The sequence below is a fragment of the Drosophila mojavensis genome, unplaced genomic scaffold, assembly GCF_018153725.1.
Source record: "Drosophila mojavensis isolate 15081-1352.22 unplaced genomic scaffold, ASM1815372v1 contig_151, whole genome shotgun sequence".
Classification (NCBI taxonomy): domain Eukaryota; kingdom Metazoa; phylum Arthropoda; class Insecta; order Diptera; family Drosophilidae; genus Drosophila; species Drosophila mojavensis.
Genome location: NW_025318684.1, coordinates 1,059,627 through 1,077,391, shown reverse-complemented (window position 1 = coordinate 1,077,391; position 17,765 = coordinate 1,059,627). Strand labels below are relative to the sequence as shown.

The window sequence follows — 17,765 nt, the reverse complement described above, 5'->3', positions numbered from 1 at the left end:
GACCAGGGGCGCTGGCTCCTATTTTCGTGAATATACATAAACTTGAATTTTATGAAATAATAATAATTTAGTAACAATTAGGTCTAACCTCTCTACTCCACAGAAGTTCTACTGCTTATACACAAGTGAGAGAGACATTTTCTACAACAAAATAATCGGGTTTGTGTGTTTTGTTTGTTCACCTTTAAAAACATTATATTTAAAATGAATTTATCATTCCTTTTTTTAAAGTTACAAATAGATTGATAATCTCTTAGAGATACAAATATAAACGATTAGGCAATTAGGTCTATAAAATTTTGCAAGATTAATTTTAGGCTTGGATTATTATTATTCTCTTTTTACTTGTTAGTAATTTTTTTATTATTTTATTTTCAGTTGACGTGCAATTTTCAGAACATAAAACGATTTTGTGAGGTATCGTGATTCGATCCATTTCAGTGTGGGTGTGTGTGTGTGTGTGGATGCGAAGCGAAGCATATTTAGTAGATGCTGCCAATTATCCGTATCATTTACTGTGTCCTCAATATCATATAACATTGTATGTAAATAATTATTATATAACTATAAATTTCCTTCAGGTTAGCTTTTATTTTTATAGTACATTCATACATTGTAATTTACATGCATATATATATATATACTCTGTCCGTGTAAAATCGTGTAGTGTATATGCATTCATCCATTTTTTTTAACAGAATATTCATCATTTTTTACTCTGGTTCCTCCGCCACAACTCCACACTTCTTTATATATATGAAAGTATATATTTTATTTTTCTGCAAAATTTACTTTGTTGCTAGTGTTCTGTTAAATTGTGTATTTTCGCTCTGCCTTAAAACTCGTTCTATCAGCTCGACGAGTATATATATATTAATTGGCTTCATCGTTGAATAATGAGTTTAAAAATGGATTCACACTCTTAACAGCCACGCCTGTATAAGAAAACAAAATTTATGCATATACAATATATTATTATATATTTTATTTATTTGTTTACCTTTGCCTGCTGAATGGTCTTTCGAATCGCGCCATTTATAGAGCGACTCCTTTTGTATAACAAAGCCATCATAGAGTTCACCAAAAAGTTCGCTCAATAGCCCTGAACGAGACAAAAATTTCCAATATATTTTTTAAAAATCAAAATGAAATTATTTTTTCCATACCTCTAGGTTGTTCCCAGCTATGAACGAGCAACTGTACTCCGTAAAGGCACTCGAGCTGAAGATCTTCATTAGAACCGATAAAACGTTGAAAAACTGGTATGCAGAATTTTTGAAAGAGTTCTGGATCAAGCTTATAGCTATTATCCTTGTAAACGATTGCAAATTTGCATAAAGTTTCTGTCAATCCTCTAATAAACAGCTTATCGGCCACAACAATATTGCCCTGTTAAGTATTTATTTTTAAATATATTAAAAAAGAACACGTAAGAATGCTGTAACCGGTTGCCTTGAACGAGTAGCAGTTGTCGAATTTGCAAACTTACATTGATATAATCAATAATTTCATCAGCAGTTGAGCCTTCCTTAAGCAACTGCTCAATATGATCTATCACATTTTGGACGTGTGTTTCGTGGGAATCGCGTTCATCAATCACTGGCGTCTTCAATATATTTTCCACATATTCAAATCTCTATAAGGTATTATAGATTACAATATTATTATATATAATACAAATACATTCATATATCAGTAAAGTAAAACTTACATTCGATTTTATAAAATCACTAACTTCATTATCAGGCATGTAATCTGACCAGCGCATATTAAATTTTTTCCATATGCTGTGTGTGAAGCTAGGTCCTACTTCCCTTGTACAATATGTCAAAAAACAATGAAGAAACTTTTTACCCATTTTCAGTTGACTGCTGTCTAATGCATTTTTGTTCCACAAATCAGTTATCGTCAAATGTTTCTTGACTATTAATGGACCTAAATACAAATAACAATTATATATATTATACGATATATACGCTATATTAATATGCACAAACCAGTGAACTGAAGAATATACAGCCACAATTCAGGAACATCAAACATTAAATCGGCAGCAGTGCTGAAAAATTCGTTGTATGCCAGTTTAAAATGTTCCGCGGAAATGTAATTCTGCTGTATTAATTGGGCAATTGCGTTTGCAAGATGACTTCTGTTTTGTTTGCCCACTTGCGCTAAATGCAAATATTCATTTAGTATGTAATATAAAAATCCACAGCGCTGCACTTCTGATATTCGTTGTATGCATTCAGCGACCATTAAATCAGCTTCAAGTATATCAGACAAAACAGATTTAAATAGTTTCGAATCGGACTCCGTTGGCACAATGAATGTTGCTGGCGGCGCGATGCCTTTAGTTGTTGACTGAAGCTGAGATGCTGAGGTGCTAGCTGAGATTGAGCCACTTGATAAATTGGGCTGTTGCTGCTGCTGTTGTTCAATGCCCTTGTGTATGCCGCCCGCACTGCTTAAGGAAGAAGAACCTAGGGACTATTAAGGAAAGAATTGAGGATCAAAACTGTAGTAGTGTATATATATACGCACCTTGTTGGAAAGTCTGCTTGCTGGCGTTGGCTGAGTATATTTTGAGTGACTAGCAGATTTTTGCATGGAAGAGCTCATCATGCCACGATTTTGCGCATTTTGTGCGACGCGCGATGACGAATTCTCACGCGAGCCTTGCGATGAACCAGTTCGTGAATGCATGCCTATAAAATCAAATATAACATTTTTGTATATAGCTTCATTCAGCTATGGGTTGGTTATAGTATTTTGTGCCACACTTACCACGGTCATTGTATCGATCCCGCTCAATGGAGCCTTTGTGATATGAACCTTTATTTCTGGGGCCACCACTACGGTCTCGATCCGTGCTACTTTTATTGTCAATTAATGACGAGAGCGGAGCAAATGAATTTGATGGTGTTGTCGTTGGCGTTGTCGACGATTGTTTAATGGCATTGTTATTCCAGTTAATGAACTGATTAACGCCGCCCATCTTTTTGTTATCCAAATTTTGATTCAGCTGTAAAGTCTGCAAATATAGCGAATTCAATTTTTTTTTAAGCAGATACCCTGCGACCATAGACAGTTATAATACAGAGCATAAAAGGAAGCCCACGCGCTCCCACATATTTATCCGTTCCCTTTCTACACGACTGAATTTTGTTATACGTTCTCCTATGGGAAATTGGTCTTTCTTTTTCTATGAGGATTTTCTGCTTCGGCCCGCATAAAACATGGAATGAATTCTTATAAAATGAAAAACTCCATACTAAACTATTTAAAATGAAGTAATATATTTAAAAAAAAAATAAAATTAAATTAAAATAAAACCTTACTCTTTCTATGGCACTCAAGTACAATACAAGTACAATTATGAATTATGTTCGATTGAAAAGTAGAATGAGCCATGCACTGGAACATGTATAAATTTATACGGTAAACTGAAATACAGCTATATAGGAACCTCCGTCTTGATCAATAATATATGTACTTATTGGGCTGAACTACGCAGCCTTCCATCCGTTACTTACAGCTGAGAAGACCATAATCCTAGGACATGATATAATAAACTCAAATTTGCAATGGGTGCTAGGCATAAAAAGTAAGAAGCGATTGGAAATGGACATCGTAATCGTAAGTTACTAACCAAACCCTCTAGCTTGATGCTATCCACAGCTTGGGAGCGGCTGCCCTTGCTAGTCTGAACATGCCACGTATTGTCGTCATTGTTTCCATTTGAATGATTGCCATTGCCACTGCCACCAGCCCCGCTGCCGCTGCCAGTGCCGCTGTTTGATTGCTGATGTCGCATACTACTAACACCATCGCCGCCGCGTTGACTATGACTGCCACCATAACCGCCAGATGAACGCGCGTCGCCGAACCGTGCATCACGTTTGCCGGCACCGCCACTTCCACCTCCGTTGGGACTGGATGTTGACGTTGTCGTCGATATTGAGCTGCTATAGTTCATATATTGTGCAGATAACTGTTCATTTTTAGCCTCCTTTTCAATTTGCCCCATTGTCTTAGGAGCCTCATTCCGGGTCGATTGCCACTTGTTTTTGCGCAAATCGATAACGTCCTGAAGCATAAATCGCACTCGGGAACTAACTTTGGCGGCATCCTTATCAGTTTTAGATGCAATTGCTTGCATTCTACCTATTAACTTCTCCAGAGAATAGCAACGACCGGGCTCCTTCGCACTAACTGGCGTCTGCTCAAATTTAGCTCCAACTGTTGTTAGTAGCTTGCACAGACATTCTAGCATATCTTCCGATTGCGGATTCAGCAGCGTATCGATACAAGAGTATATAATCTTTCCAGTTAACATTGAGATTTTAAAAAGTTCACCAATGAAACGCACAGTCCCGCCGGAACGACGACGTATTTTGCGCTCCTCCTCTTCGAGCAGTGCTTCCAGCTCAGCCTTTTCATTGGGATCATTACATTTTTTTATCTTCTCAATAATCGGCTGTAGTTTCCTCTCTTTTGCCGCGCCTTGCGAGACATTTTGTGTGAATTCTTTTTCCGTCTTATCGAGTAGTGCGTTACGGAAATGTTGTAAGTTCGATTTTGTGCCACTTTCCATGCGCTCATCGCGTGCCTTAACTTCGCTTATCAGGCGATGGCACAGTCTTGCATATGATACGGAAAAATTTGGTTCATCGATAGCCTTCTCAAAGACAAGCACAATTACCTCATCCATTTTCTCGGGGGTATCGATCTTGAGTTTAATTATCTCCTCAACCAACGTGTCAAATCTTTCTGGCGTTAGCTTGTTTAAAATTCCACGCACTTTACGGACAAGCTCGTCTTTTTCATGGATTGATTTGTTACCATCGGAGTTACTGCCGCTCGTCGAGTCCTGTTGGTGCTTATTATTTTGTAAACGTGGTCGCCAGGCATTTTCCGTCTCATTCAGTTTAACATCTTGGTTAAGTGATAGGTTGACATGGATCATACCTTTCATGCTGCTGCGACCGCCGCCGCCGCCTTGAACACCGGACATTGAAGCTTGCTTGCCACCAAAATTATTACCAATCGATTCACTATTTCGACTGCCACCAATGCCAACCATCGATTGCACCCGCTTATTGTTATTATTGTTGTTATTATTATTGCTATTACGCATAAACATAGGCATTAGGTTTGGGTGCGGCAATATTGAGACATTTTTCACTTCGGGTTGAATACGTGAAGCCTTCGCCTCTCGCAACTGCAATAGTTGCTCGCGATCGTATTGCTTCTTACCACTTGGATTACTCGGTGACCATTGACCTTCATTGTAGTTGATCAACGATGCCGCGATTTCCGAGGTTTCCATTGCAACACCATCGGCGATAGCTTCTTGTTGTTCATCAGCGGCTGATGTCTCCGTTTTTTTTGGCTCCACTACTTTTCCTATATCCGCATCCTTGACTTCCTTGGCATCCTCTGCTGTTGCCAAGCTATTCGTTGATATCGTTTTCGTTAATGTTTCATTTCTCTCATTTTCTTCTTTCACATTTTCCCCAATCGGTGTCGCTTCCAAGTCTGGCATTTGTTGGGCTCGATCAGTCTCATCGGGTGTGCTTTCATGTGAGCTAGTTACTACTGGGACAACAATACGTTGTGCCTCCTCCCCTTCCACCTGGCCATCAGCTACAGTTTCGCTTAAATTAGTTGAGAGACTTGGCTCAGTTATATACATGCTAGATACGTTGTCAGGCAATACAGAAACTTCACTTGTTGCGGTACCAGTCGAGCTCAGCTCGACATTCTCTGCCGTTGAGTCCACTTCGACTGCAATTACTGTAAGTCCTTGTTCGTTGTTGTTCTGTTGCTGTTGCTGTTGCTGTTGCTGCTGAACCGCTTCTGAGCTGTCACCTACTTCGACTATGTCGACAATTTGCTGTTCCGCTGTGTTTGCCGCCATAAACGGTGAATGTGATTCCTGTTGCTGCTGCTGCGGCTGTTGCTGTGACTTTTGTCGATGTTGTTGTTCTTCTTCTTCTTCTTCTTGTGCAACAAAGTCTGACTGTAAATGTTGATTGGGCTCGTTCGCACTTTCGACGCTTGTTTTAGAAACATCATCCACTTTGACTGAAAAATATCGTTTTAAAGGAAATTATTAATTTTTAAATATGTTTTAAAATAATACTTGTAAAACATTTAAAAAACAATAAATTATAATATATATTTACAAATATTTTATATATATAAATTTAAGTTAAAAACTAAATTTATAACTGTCTTCAATTTTTTAACTGCGGGGCTTAAATTTCTCTACTTGCAGCAAACTTAGTTTATTTTTTATGGGAATCAATAAATAAATTAGTTTTAGATGTAATTACTTAATAAAACTTTTCAATTTTTCAGAGCATGATTGTGATATTGATACGCGAGAAGTTGTCGCAAGCCTTTATTTAAAATTTTGTTTTATCATTATGACAGGGCGACACAGGATATTTATAATCTTAAGTGGGCATCATTTAAAAACTAAATCAAAATATTGATTATTATTATTATTGAATGCAAGCCTCTATCATTTGCGACTTCGAATAGCACTATGTGTTTACGGTGTAGATGGAATGATTACAAATATATATACTTAATAAGCATAACCCTGTGCATTACATCGCATATATACCAGCAATTAAATCTCAAATGAATCTGAAAGAAGCTGCCAAGTCAGAAAAAGACAGGCAACATCGACAACTCGACCTGCCCAAACATCGCGATAAACACTCAAAAATCAGTACACAACACGCTTGGGATCAGAAGAGGAGGCTGCCCTGAAGTTAGTCTTGGAGCTCCAATACCAGGAGCAAAAGACTGACTTACGGCCCACAAACAATCAACAAGTATGCAAGCTCTAGTCGAGACTGCTCGATTACAAGATCCCCTAAACCCTTTGAGGAACTAATATATATATATCAATAATTCTCGGCGTCATTCTGCTTACACAAGAAACACACACTCTCGACACACATAGGCACGCATAAACACGCATGAGCTGCAGTGTGGGCTAACTATGGGAACTTTATTTTTCAATAACTTTTCCTGTGTATGCACTATCTCCATGAAGATCGTGATTAAAATATTAAAATACATTTGCCAAAGCAGAATACGCCTTTTACAAACTTATGGATTACTGATTTTCGTTAATATTTTAATCGATAACAAAATAACGGAAGAACTTATCGATTTTTGATCAAGAATATATATACTTTGTGGGGTCTGCAACGCCTCCTTCTGTCTGTTACAGACATTTAACATTTAACATAACCATTATACTCTGATTTCACATTTTCAATGGCATGTCTTAGTCGAGAAGTCTGGCGGTTTGAAAGACAATCTGTATTGCAATCCTAAAAAAAGGTTTTTTTTAGAAACAACCACATTTATATCACAGATATAGCTCATATACGAAAGTATAAAAGTAAATACATACATAAAAGTAAATGCATACAGTGGCGAGCACCTATGGATACATGTTGGCCAATTCGATTCGAAATTGCCTATAAATACATAGCAAATTCATGAATCTGTCTGAAATTTTGGAATCAGATTCATTTGATAGATTTAAATAAGATGGTAAAATCATTTGTTTCACTTTTTGATTTTAAATTCAAGTTTTTCAGATGAATACATAAAAAAAGCTATGTATCCAGTTTTGCTCGTTTTAAACTTTTTCAAAATATTTACTATTAATATTTTGTCCAAAGATCTTTAGCTTTAATCACACTTTTCCAAAAGAGGCATGCGGAATTTCGCTCAACTCCGCCTGGATCCGACACTAAAACTCTTCATCCCAGTCGGTGATGTATCTTACATTGATAGCCTTTTATTAACCAATGCCCATAAATTTGTAATGGGGTTCAGGCGTGGCATAATGCATATTCAGCTTTCCCTGTTGCCGGTGCTAATAATACTCCTTTCTGTCAGACGGGTAGCGATTTCTTTTCGTATCATCCGACCAAATAACCCTCTTCCAATCGTATTCGGTTCGATTTCTATGGTCTTTGTAGAATTTGAGGCGAACGGGAATCTGCACAAGCATAAGCTCAAAATGACCATGAAGCATAGTGGAGTGTGCCTGATGCTATGAGGCTGTTTCACATGGTGGAACATCTACCCGCTGGTTGAGATCGATGGATTTATGATTAAGGAAGACTGTCTAAATATTATGAAGGCCTACCTTCCAGATTTTGTGGATAATAGTGAGTCTCCCGAGAAAGAAGTCGTGTTTCAGCAGGAGAATGACTCCCAGTACAAAACGAAAATCTTCAAGAATTAACTCGATTATCAACAATTTTTGAGTGGCCTACTCAAAGTCCAGTCCTGAGCCCCATTACAAATTTATGCATTGGTTAATAAAAGGCTATCAATGTAAGATACACCACCGACTGGGATGAAGAGTTTTAGTGTCGGATCCAGGCGGAGTTGAGCGAAATTCCGCATGCCTCTTTTGGAAAAGTGTGATTAAAGCTAAAGATCTTTGGACAAAATATTAATAGTAAATATTTTGAAAAAGTTTAAAACGAGCAAAACTGGATACATAGCTCTTTTTATTCATCTGAAAAACTTGAATTTAGAATCAAAAAGTGAAGCAAATGATTTTACCATCGTATTTAAATATATCAAATGAATGTAATTCCAAAATTTCAGACAGATTCATGAATTTGTTATGTGTTTACAGGCATTTTAGTCAACTTGGCCAACATGTATCCATACGTGCTCGCCACTGTATATACACATCTATGTGTGTATAGTTGCTATCACATATATATATATATACATGCATACACACACTTGTAGACAGACCTTTAAACATATTAAACGTACCAATAACTTCTTTTCTGCTATAATATTTGTTATCCCATTACTTTGTATCACAGCTGAGATAGTTGGCATCCGTTTTGGTAAGTATTTTACGATAAGATTACGTTTATGAAATAAAGCGAGACGTGAATAGTAAATGTGTTTCCATTTCCTGCTGATACAGCAAAAGATGTGCTAATTAACCGTTAAGTTGTAGGAGAGAGCTTTGCACACATTTATTGCTCCTTTCTTTTAAGTACGAAATACTTATGGGCATATGTTATTTTCTTTTGAGACTATTGCGTGCATGTGCAAGTGTTTGTGTGTGTATGCCGTCCAAGCAATTGTCGCGATGTTGCCTAGCGCTATAGATAGACACACAAATAATATCGAATCGCACCAACACAAACACAAACCAAACGATCGCATCGAACAGCTAGCGGACCGGCCGCGGTTTAAACAACAAGCAGCGAAGGCCGCAACTGAAATACTCTGCATGCGTCAAGGGAAGCAGAGAGTCAGATCATGCGACAACGACTACTAGCCCCACCAGTGCCATCACCGGCAGCAGCAGCAGCAAAAACAACCTCATAAACATGTATAGTAGAAAAAGCAAAAGTAAAAGCTCATGCACCACTTCTCGTTCTAGCGGACCCACGCACACACAAGCACAGGCCATAGATGTGTGAGTGCGTATGGACTCACGCATTCACAAGACATGCCCATCCATACTCAGAGAGGCAGACAGACACATGTCCACACACTCAGCCATTCTGGCCAAAGCACGTGTTGACGTGCGGGTGCGCTCCGATGAAGTTTAACATATTCAATGAACCAACCACTTAATGATGCGATTGCCTAAAATCTTCAGATAGAGAGAGAGCGAGACTGAGAGAGTGAAGAGAATAATCTACAATTTGATTTGGTACTGAAATAATCACACATGGACATTGGTCTCTCGACCGTATAAAGGCATTTGTAGTAATAACATGATCGATAACATTACTTTACCGAACTATCCGAATTGATTGACTGTAATACACACTGCATTAATTGAAAAAGGAAAATGAACAATGGCGGGTACTGGCATAACCTAATCATGTTTGCTCTGTTAGTAATCAATGTCTATCTATCTGTCCGTCCGTCTGTATGTATTAGCGCGTTGATCTCAGAATATAAGAGCTAGAGACTTCAAATTTGGTTGGTACGTGAATGTCACGCGCATAGCGATTTAAAAAACAATTAAGAAAGCTCTAGTCGAGACTGCTCGACTACGAGATCCCCTGAACCCTTCGGGCAATAGCTATTTCAACCATTTTTCGCGTCTTTCTGCTTACTCAAGAAACACGCACACATACACAGACACATACACAACCATATACACACACACGTACACAAACACATATACACACACACGTACACAAACACATACACACACAAGCACCCACGCATAAACATGCATGGGCTGCAGTGTACTATGAGAACCTAATTGTTTAATAACTTTGGACATACACTTCTTCATGAAACTTTTAGATTATAATCATAACATGGACATACATGTATTTGCCAAAGCACAAGTCTCTAGTAATTGAAATACGCCTTTTACAAAGATGATAGTAAGGGGCTGGATATAGAGGTGGGGGGTAAATTTTAACAAAAGCCGAAATTGTATAAAATGCATATAAATATACATTCAAAGTTTGGAAGCTGTAGCCCCAAAGATGTAGGAGATATAATTTTATAACTGATTTATCGATAAAAAAAGAACGGGATGAGTTATCGATTTTTAGTGATAAACTCGATAGCCGCACTGTAAATTCGGACATTTAAAAAAAGTTTGAAGTCTCTAGCTCTTATATCTTCTGAAATTGACGCGTTCATACGTACGGACAAACAGACGGACAGAACTAAATCGACTCAGCTCGCCCTGATCAAGAATATATATACTTTATGGGGTCTGCCACGCCTCCTTCTGCTATTTTAATGTTATAATCACGATCATCATGGAGATAGTTCATCCACAACAAAAGTTATTAAACCACTAAGTTCCCGCAGGAAGTCCACACTGCAGCCTATACGTGCTCATGCGTGCGTGCGTATGCCTGTGTATAGGGTGTGTGCATGTGCGAATAATTATTAAAATATCAGTTGCTCGAAGGGTTCAGGGGATTTTGTAGTCGAGCAGTCTCGACTAGAGCTTTCTTACGTGTTTAAACATTTATTTTTGTTTATTTCATAGAATTTCGTTTTTGTTAAATTCCACCCCCTTTTCCTAATTCACCCCCTTATTCATAAATTTCTAGAAGGCATATTTCAAATACTAAAGACTTATGCTTTGGCAAATGCACGCAATCGAATGCTATAATCACTATCTGCAAGTTTTTTTTAAGATAGTCCATCTACAAAAATAGTTATTTAACAATGAAGTTCCCGTAGTAAGCCCATGTAAATTTATGCGTGCGTGCATATGCCTGTCTAACTGCGTTTGTATATGAATGTACTGTTTCTGATGTAAGCAGAAAAGACGCGAAGAATTATTCAGGGGATTTCGTACTCTACCAGTCTCGACCTGTGCTTTCTAGATGGATTAGTTTCGAATTTGTATCTCGTTTCTCGAGCAGCGAAATGGCGCTGTTGGCAAAGGCGATGCATCTCCTCTTATTATTTGTGGTTGGATACCCCCGATGTTGAGTACTATTCAACTTCTCTATTAATAATGACGCCAGCATGTCTTAGGGTACCATAAAGACATAACTGGATATATCTAAAAATCCAGTAAATTCGTGACTAAAAGTTCTCTTAATAAGTACACACCGACTATATTTAAACAACTGAAATTTAAATTTGATAACTAGAACAAAAATGTCCTATGCATGAACAAAACTCTAAATACGGCTTCCATTGCACTTCTGTCTTGCTCATTTTTACTCATTCACAGATCACAAGTAGGGAAACTCATATTACTTCGTGAATGAGTAGAAAAAAAAAATTTGATAAAGTAAGAAGGCTCCAGTCGAGGAGATACCCTGAACCCTCCAAGCTGATATTCTACTTATTCTGCACTTCTTTTATGAACACATGCATACACGCTCATCTACACACACGTATAATCACGCGCTCTGCTAACTGCGCAGTAAGCAGCGCTTGGTCTGCGCTGCAGTGTGGGCAATATTTTGAGAATTTGTTAACTGTAGGACTATCTCTATGAAACTTTTAGAATGTGATTATACGATTCAAATGTGTGTAGAAATGCACAAATCTCTAGTACTTGAAATACGTTTTTTACAAATTGGGGGCGAAGAGGGAGTGGTATCCCAAATCTGTAAATCAAAATCTTTGTATCAATTAACTTTATATACAACGGAAATTTCAAGTCTCCAGGTCTAAAAGTGTTCAAATTGGGCTGAAAAAAAAAAAAAAAAGTCGATTTTTCGATTTTTTTCGATAAAAAATTTATCGGATGAGTTATCGAAAAAATTGTATACACGAGTATGCATGCCAAATTTCAGCTCTCTAGCCCTTATATCTTCTAAGCTCGTCACCCTGATCAAGAATATATATACTTTATGGGGTCTGCGATGTTACACGCTTTTCACAAAACCATTATACCCCGATTTCCAATTTTCAATTGGTACAGGCTATAAAAATGATTTCTACAATACTACATATAAATAATGATGGAGAGGGTGCCATGGTATGTATATAAATTATTATCGGACTACTTACACGAAGAGAAGGCAGACGACGACGAAGACTCGGGTGCATCTTTCGGGGAGACTATTGGAATTCTAAAAAAAATATATATATTTGTAAATAACAGTATTTTATTGTAGCTAAATATCACAGTAGCAACCACAGAATCGGTAGTTATGACACTTACTTTTTACTTTTATTTTTCTGGGAACTCGGCAATATTTCTACAGATGGTGCATCAGACATGGCTGAGACCACTGGAGTCTGTCCAACAATTATATCCTGGCGTTGAGCGGGAATTTGATCTAAAAAAGATAAAAATCAAAGTCAAATTATTACAATCAAATAGGTAGATTATTTGAATATGTATAGAGCTTATATCTTAAGCTTAATCTTGACACGATCATGCAGTGATCTCAAATATAATGAAAGGCTATATTCAAAATGGCGAATATTGACTAAAAAGGCAATATAAAGTATGTGTAATGAATTAAATGTATTCCTTTTAGCCACGATGAACGTGTTCGTCGTTTTGCTCCGACAGATACCATGTACATAAACAGACTACAGGGTACACAAATATCTAATTTGATTGTTACCTAATTTATACTGGATATTGGGCCTCGCATCTGGGCCTTGAATTAACACGCTGCTGGGGGGTAAACAGATGCCGCCAGCATCTGGCTGGGTGATGCACATTGAGGCATCTGGATGCGCGACGACAGCTGATGTCGTTAACGACGGAGCAGCAGGTGCAATCGCAGTAGCAGCAGCAGCTCCTGCTTCTTGATAGTCACTCTCCGTACTCACATTACTCTGTAAGTATGAAATTTTTTTGATTTTTATATTCATCTCAATATATATTATTTCTTACCTTATCCAGTTCATCGAGTATGTTCTTTTTTGTTGTCGGATCGATAATCTGTAAACGATGCTGGTGTCGCCGCCTACTAGGCTGCGGCACTGGCACAGGTTGTGGCGTCACATTAGATGACATAACACCAACCATTGGCGGAACACTAACGTTGACACCCACACCCACTTGACCACTCGCTGTTCCACCAACACCAATAACTGTATTAGCGCCTGGCTGTACAGCACCTGTTAGCAATTGTAATTGAGATGGTGTCGCACCACCAGGACCAGCCAGCGGTCCATTGGGTCCACCGGGCTGCACAGATTGCATTGTATTGCCTAAGTTTGTGTTAACCGCAACACCACTGCGTGAATGCGGCGGCGGCTGTTGCTGTGGCAATGGGGAGAGATATGGATAGGTATAATAGGGTATGGGCGTGTGCGTATATTGTAAATGTGGCGCCGGATACGCTGGTTGTCGCTGGCCATATTGTGGGTAATTCTGCAATACCATATTCGGGTACATCGGTGGCATATGAACATGGGGGGCACGGGCTCCACCGCCAGTGCCGTTGCCACGGGGCGGATTTGATGCTGCCTGTGGTCCACGATAAATTCCACTTTGTTGATTTGAACGACTGTTTCCAGAACTGTTGTTGCCAGTCGAAACATACTGTAAAATGCAATTAGTAGTTTTAGTTTTTAGTCTTCTAAACGCCCTCCAGATCACACACATATATTTCAAATGGACGACTATGACTAGCGACCATATAATAACCATAAGCATCCTGTACAATCCATTCGAACTAGATAACATGTATACTAATACTAATATGAATTGCTCTGGCAATGGGACCAATTGAAGAGACCAATTACCTACCTATTACAATTACAATACATTAAATTCCCAAATCTCTTATGACGGGAGCTTATCTATGATTCCATAGGGAAGACCGCAGAATACTCATTCACATCCCAATTCCTGATTTGCTATAAATATTATATATATCCTATGTATACATTCTTTTTGTGATTATCAAGAGAGGATGGTATTAGCAATTCAGTAGCTAAGTGTTGAGTTTCTAGCTCTAGTCCTGTATAAAATTCGGTTTTGGCGATTTGCCCAATATGCCAGACCCCCACAGAGGCATAACAATTATTTTCGGGTCGGCAGTAGCTCAACTATCCAAATTTTAAGCTCTAGCTCTTAAACTGTAGGAGATATAAACTTTTGCGATTTGCCACGCCCCCTGTGAGTGTAGATATATCCGCTATATCTTTTTGGTCTTGGGTGGTCAACCCGAGTATATGTACCAAATTTCAAGTCCCTAGCTTCAATAGCGACGGACGGACAGCTAGACGGACATTGCACAAAACCAATATACTCATTTCACTTTCGTGAATGAGTATAAAAATACCAGATCTGTGCTTGCTACGTTTTTTGGATTGCCACGCCTACTTCGGACTGTAACATATAACTAATGGAACTATAATACCCGGAATTCGCATATTCAACAGATTCTGGGTATACAGCAGAAATTGTAGAGTTGCCTACCTCTTGGGATGCTTGTTGAAAATTACTGTTCGATAACAGATTATTGTTCTTGTAATCGTATTTTCTATTATCGATACAACTGACGTTGATACCGACGCCGACACTAACCCCAACCGCCCCCAACAGACTTTTGTCATGCATATAGGCAGAGGGATTATTCGATGAGCCGAGTGTTAGACCATGAGAATTGGCCAGAGTAATGATGCTTTGGCTGCTGCCATTGATAATGCTACTGTTGTTACTGCAACCATTATTACTATTGTTGCCGACACCAGCAACAGTTGTCAGTTGCTGTTGTTGCTGTTGCTGACTGTTATTTGGACCGACTTGACTGGACTTGGAGATGTCCGATAATAGACGACAATTTGTTTCGATAATTCCACTATTGCTACCGCAAGCAGCAGCAGCAGCACGATGTCCTGTTAGATTATAAATGGCGGCTGTATTCAAGTCCTGCTGAATCGTTGCCGAATTCAGATTTAATTGACAATTGTTAACAGCCATTATATTGCCGCCGCTACAGATAACTGTTGTCGATTGCTGCTGCTGTGCGTTAACAGATGTTAATGGCCTGTTAACGACATTTGCGTAGCTTTGCTGCTGCTGCGACTGTTTTTGTTGTTGTTGTTGCTGTTGTTGATGTTGCTGCTGTTGATGTTGCTGCTGTTGATGTTGCTGCTGTTGATGTTGCTGCTGCTGCTGTTGTTGCAGATGTGTCTGATGTACCATATGAGCCGTCGCTTGTTGGGCATTTGTTGGCGTTGTTGCAGCTGTTTTTAGTATGGAAACAACATTGTAAGCCTTGTTTATCTGAAACTGTGGCTGTGACGTACTATGTTGCTGTTGCTGTGGCTGTTGCTTTGTAGCAGACATTTGCGTTGCGTACTTTTTAGTCTTTTTATTTGTCGGTAATATCTACAACAGATTTAAGCAGCGCCCAATCATCATTGGATAGTGGAAATATTTAGAAGATATATATAAAAAAAAAAAAAAAAAAGAAAACCCAACGAAACGAGCAACTAAATAAAAAAGCCAATAATAAAAAACAACCAAATATTGACGTCATACATAAATAGGAGATTGTGTGCTTCCCTTTATATGAACTGCTTATTTATTAAATCAAGTTTTTGAAGCAATTTCAATTTTATTTTTGTTGCAGGTGGCTCCTAGATAGTAGTAGTTCCCAAACTAACGGTGTGATAGTGTTTTTTGTTGAATATTACTATATTAAAAATCAAAACTAATCGATGACTACTTTGAAATATAAATTACTTTCATAAAGCTATTTTTTGCTCCACATCTTTACAGATGTGGAGAGGAAGAAATATGATTTACAAATCAGATTTAATGGGCTTACTATATATTTCGAATATTGTAGAATCTTCAAATAGTAATTATTTTAATGATAATAAACTATTATTACCACCTCAGACTTTTTCGGATATGTGTAGTCTGATGCTTGTTACCTTAAGTATGCTGGTCCTTGTTATCATTGTATGCAAATCAGTTACTAAACATAAGATTTAGATAATATGAACAAATCAATTTCTCGTTGCGAAAATATTATCGAAAGAGATTTAAACTAAGTAATTATTTTAGAGTGAGAGCAACACATATACATATATGCGTATAAGAATAAAAGTAAAAATATAAGTATAAATAAGCAAGTAGAGGAAATTAATATGGGAACTTACCATATTTTGAGGCTGCATGGCTTTAGCAATATCGGCTTGTGTTGATAGTGTTGGAGCAGATGGTTGCATTACGAATTGACCAATCCGTTTGTTATCGGAAGTCGTCAATCGGTTTATTATACCGTTTTCTTGGCGATCTCCGGGATGACTTTAGACCCCGTTTAGCAATCTGTCACACAACCATTTGATTATTCTTCTGTGAATACTAATATTATTATTATGAATGTTGATGCGGATTGTGATGGCCCGTACCTGCAAATATGTTGTCGATATACAAAGTAGTTCGGCGAGGCAATTCTAATAATTTTGGAACGAGTACTCAGCCTGCAAATTTTAAAATCATATGCATTATTTTATAGTCTACAGCAAAATATTGAATTGATATTTTATATACACCATTTTTTAATATTTAACATTTATGTTCAATAAAAAATTAAAATTGATTAAAAATTAATTAGCAGTAAGGCTTTGCATTTTCTTTCACTGTTTAATCATGCTTTTACTACATACATGTATTTGCCGACGTTGCGACGTTGGCGCACATGCGACCGACAGGGAAGCGCGAAGTGAGAATGAGGGGAAGAGAGGGAGATAGAGAGATTACCTGAACAACTCTCGAACGACGGCGACACACAAAGAAAATGGAATAGTTAAAAAAAAACTGTGTGAACTTTCTGTGTTTTGCGCTCTAATATTGAACTTTAAGTTAAACGATTTCCTTAACACTAATTTTTAAAAGCTGCACATTGTATTTGCATTATTGTTAATCATTTATATGCGATGAGAGAGCGCAACGTCAACTAATTGCATTGTGGTAAGAAATGTCATCATGTAATTTTACTTTACGTCCGCTTTCGTTCTCAAAATGTATTTTACCTGAAGCATTCGTCACTAGAATATTGAACCACTTATATACAATAGTAAAAACAATTATCGCACTCCTTATATTGACTTGGACAGTAGTAATCTAAGTTCTACTCGTCTTTTTTATGTTTATTTCCAAAAACAAATTTTCTATCAATTTCATTCCACATGCAATGTGCTGCCTTGGAATGGTAATATCTATCAATATACATCGATATATTTTGTATCAGACATTGGCATGGTTGATCCCACTATTTATCGATATCTCTTTCCTGCTACAGTTCTTTGGTATTTTA

At 37.8% G+C, this 17,765-nt stretch overlaps 1 protein-coding gene across 2 annotated transcripts; it reads right to left on the bottom strand.

Annotated features, from left to right (window-relative positions):
• Window positions 1-168: 168 nt before the first annotated feature.
• On the bottom strand, window positions 169-17,676 carry LOC6585816 (eukaryotic translation initiation factor 4 gamma 3). 2 transcript variants are annotated; one of them, XM_032732928.2, is made up of 17 exons: window positions 17,482-17,676; window positions 16,858-16,929; window positions 16,606-16,801; window positions 14,912-15,826; window positions 13,376-14,029; window positions 13,101-13,317; window positions 12,689-12,806; window positions 12,535-12,596; window positions 3,650-6,087; window positions 2,785-3,031; window positions 2,542-2,705; window positions 1,998-2,487; window positions 1,712-1,935; window positions 1,490-1,636; window positions 1,167-1,389; window positions 1,001-1,102; window positions 169-935 (listed from the first exon to the last, which is right to left on the bottom strand). In XM_032732928.2, exons 3-17 carry the CDS (start codon window positions 16,672-16,674, stop codon window positions 874-876), a joined length of 6,132 nt encoding a protein of 2,043 aa, XP_032588819.1. In that variant the 5' UTR covers window positions 16,675-16,801; window positions 16,858-16,929; window positions 17,482-17,676; the 3' UTR covers window positions 169-873. The 2 variants fall into 2 exon arrangements, with proteins under 2 accessions (XP_032588819.1, XP_002011442.3); XM_002011406.4 differs by having other exon boundaries at window positions 2,785-3,022.
• Between the last annotated feature and the right edge of the window lie 89 nt (window positions 17,677-17,765).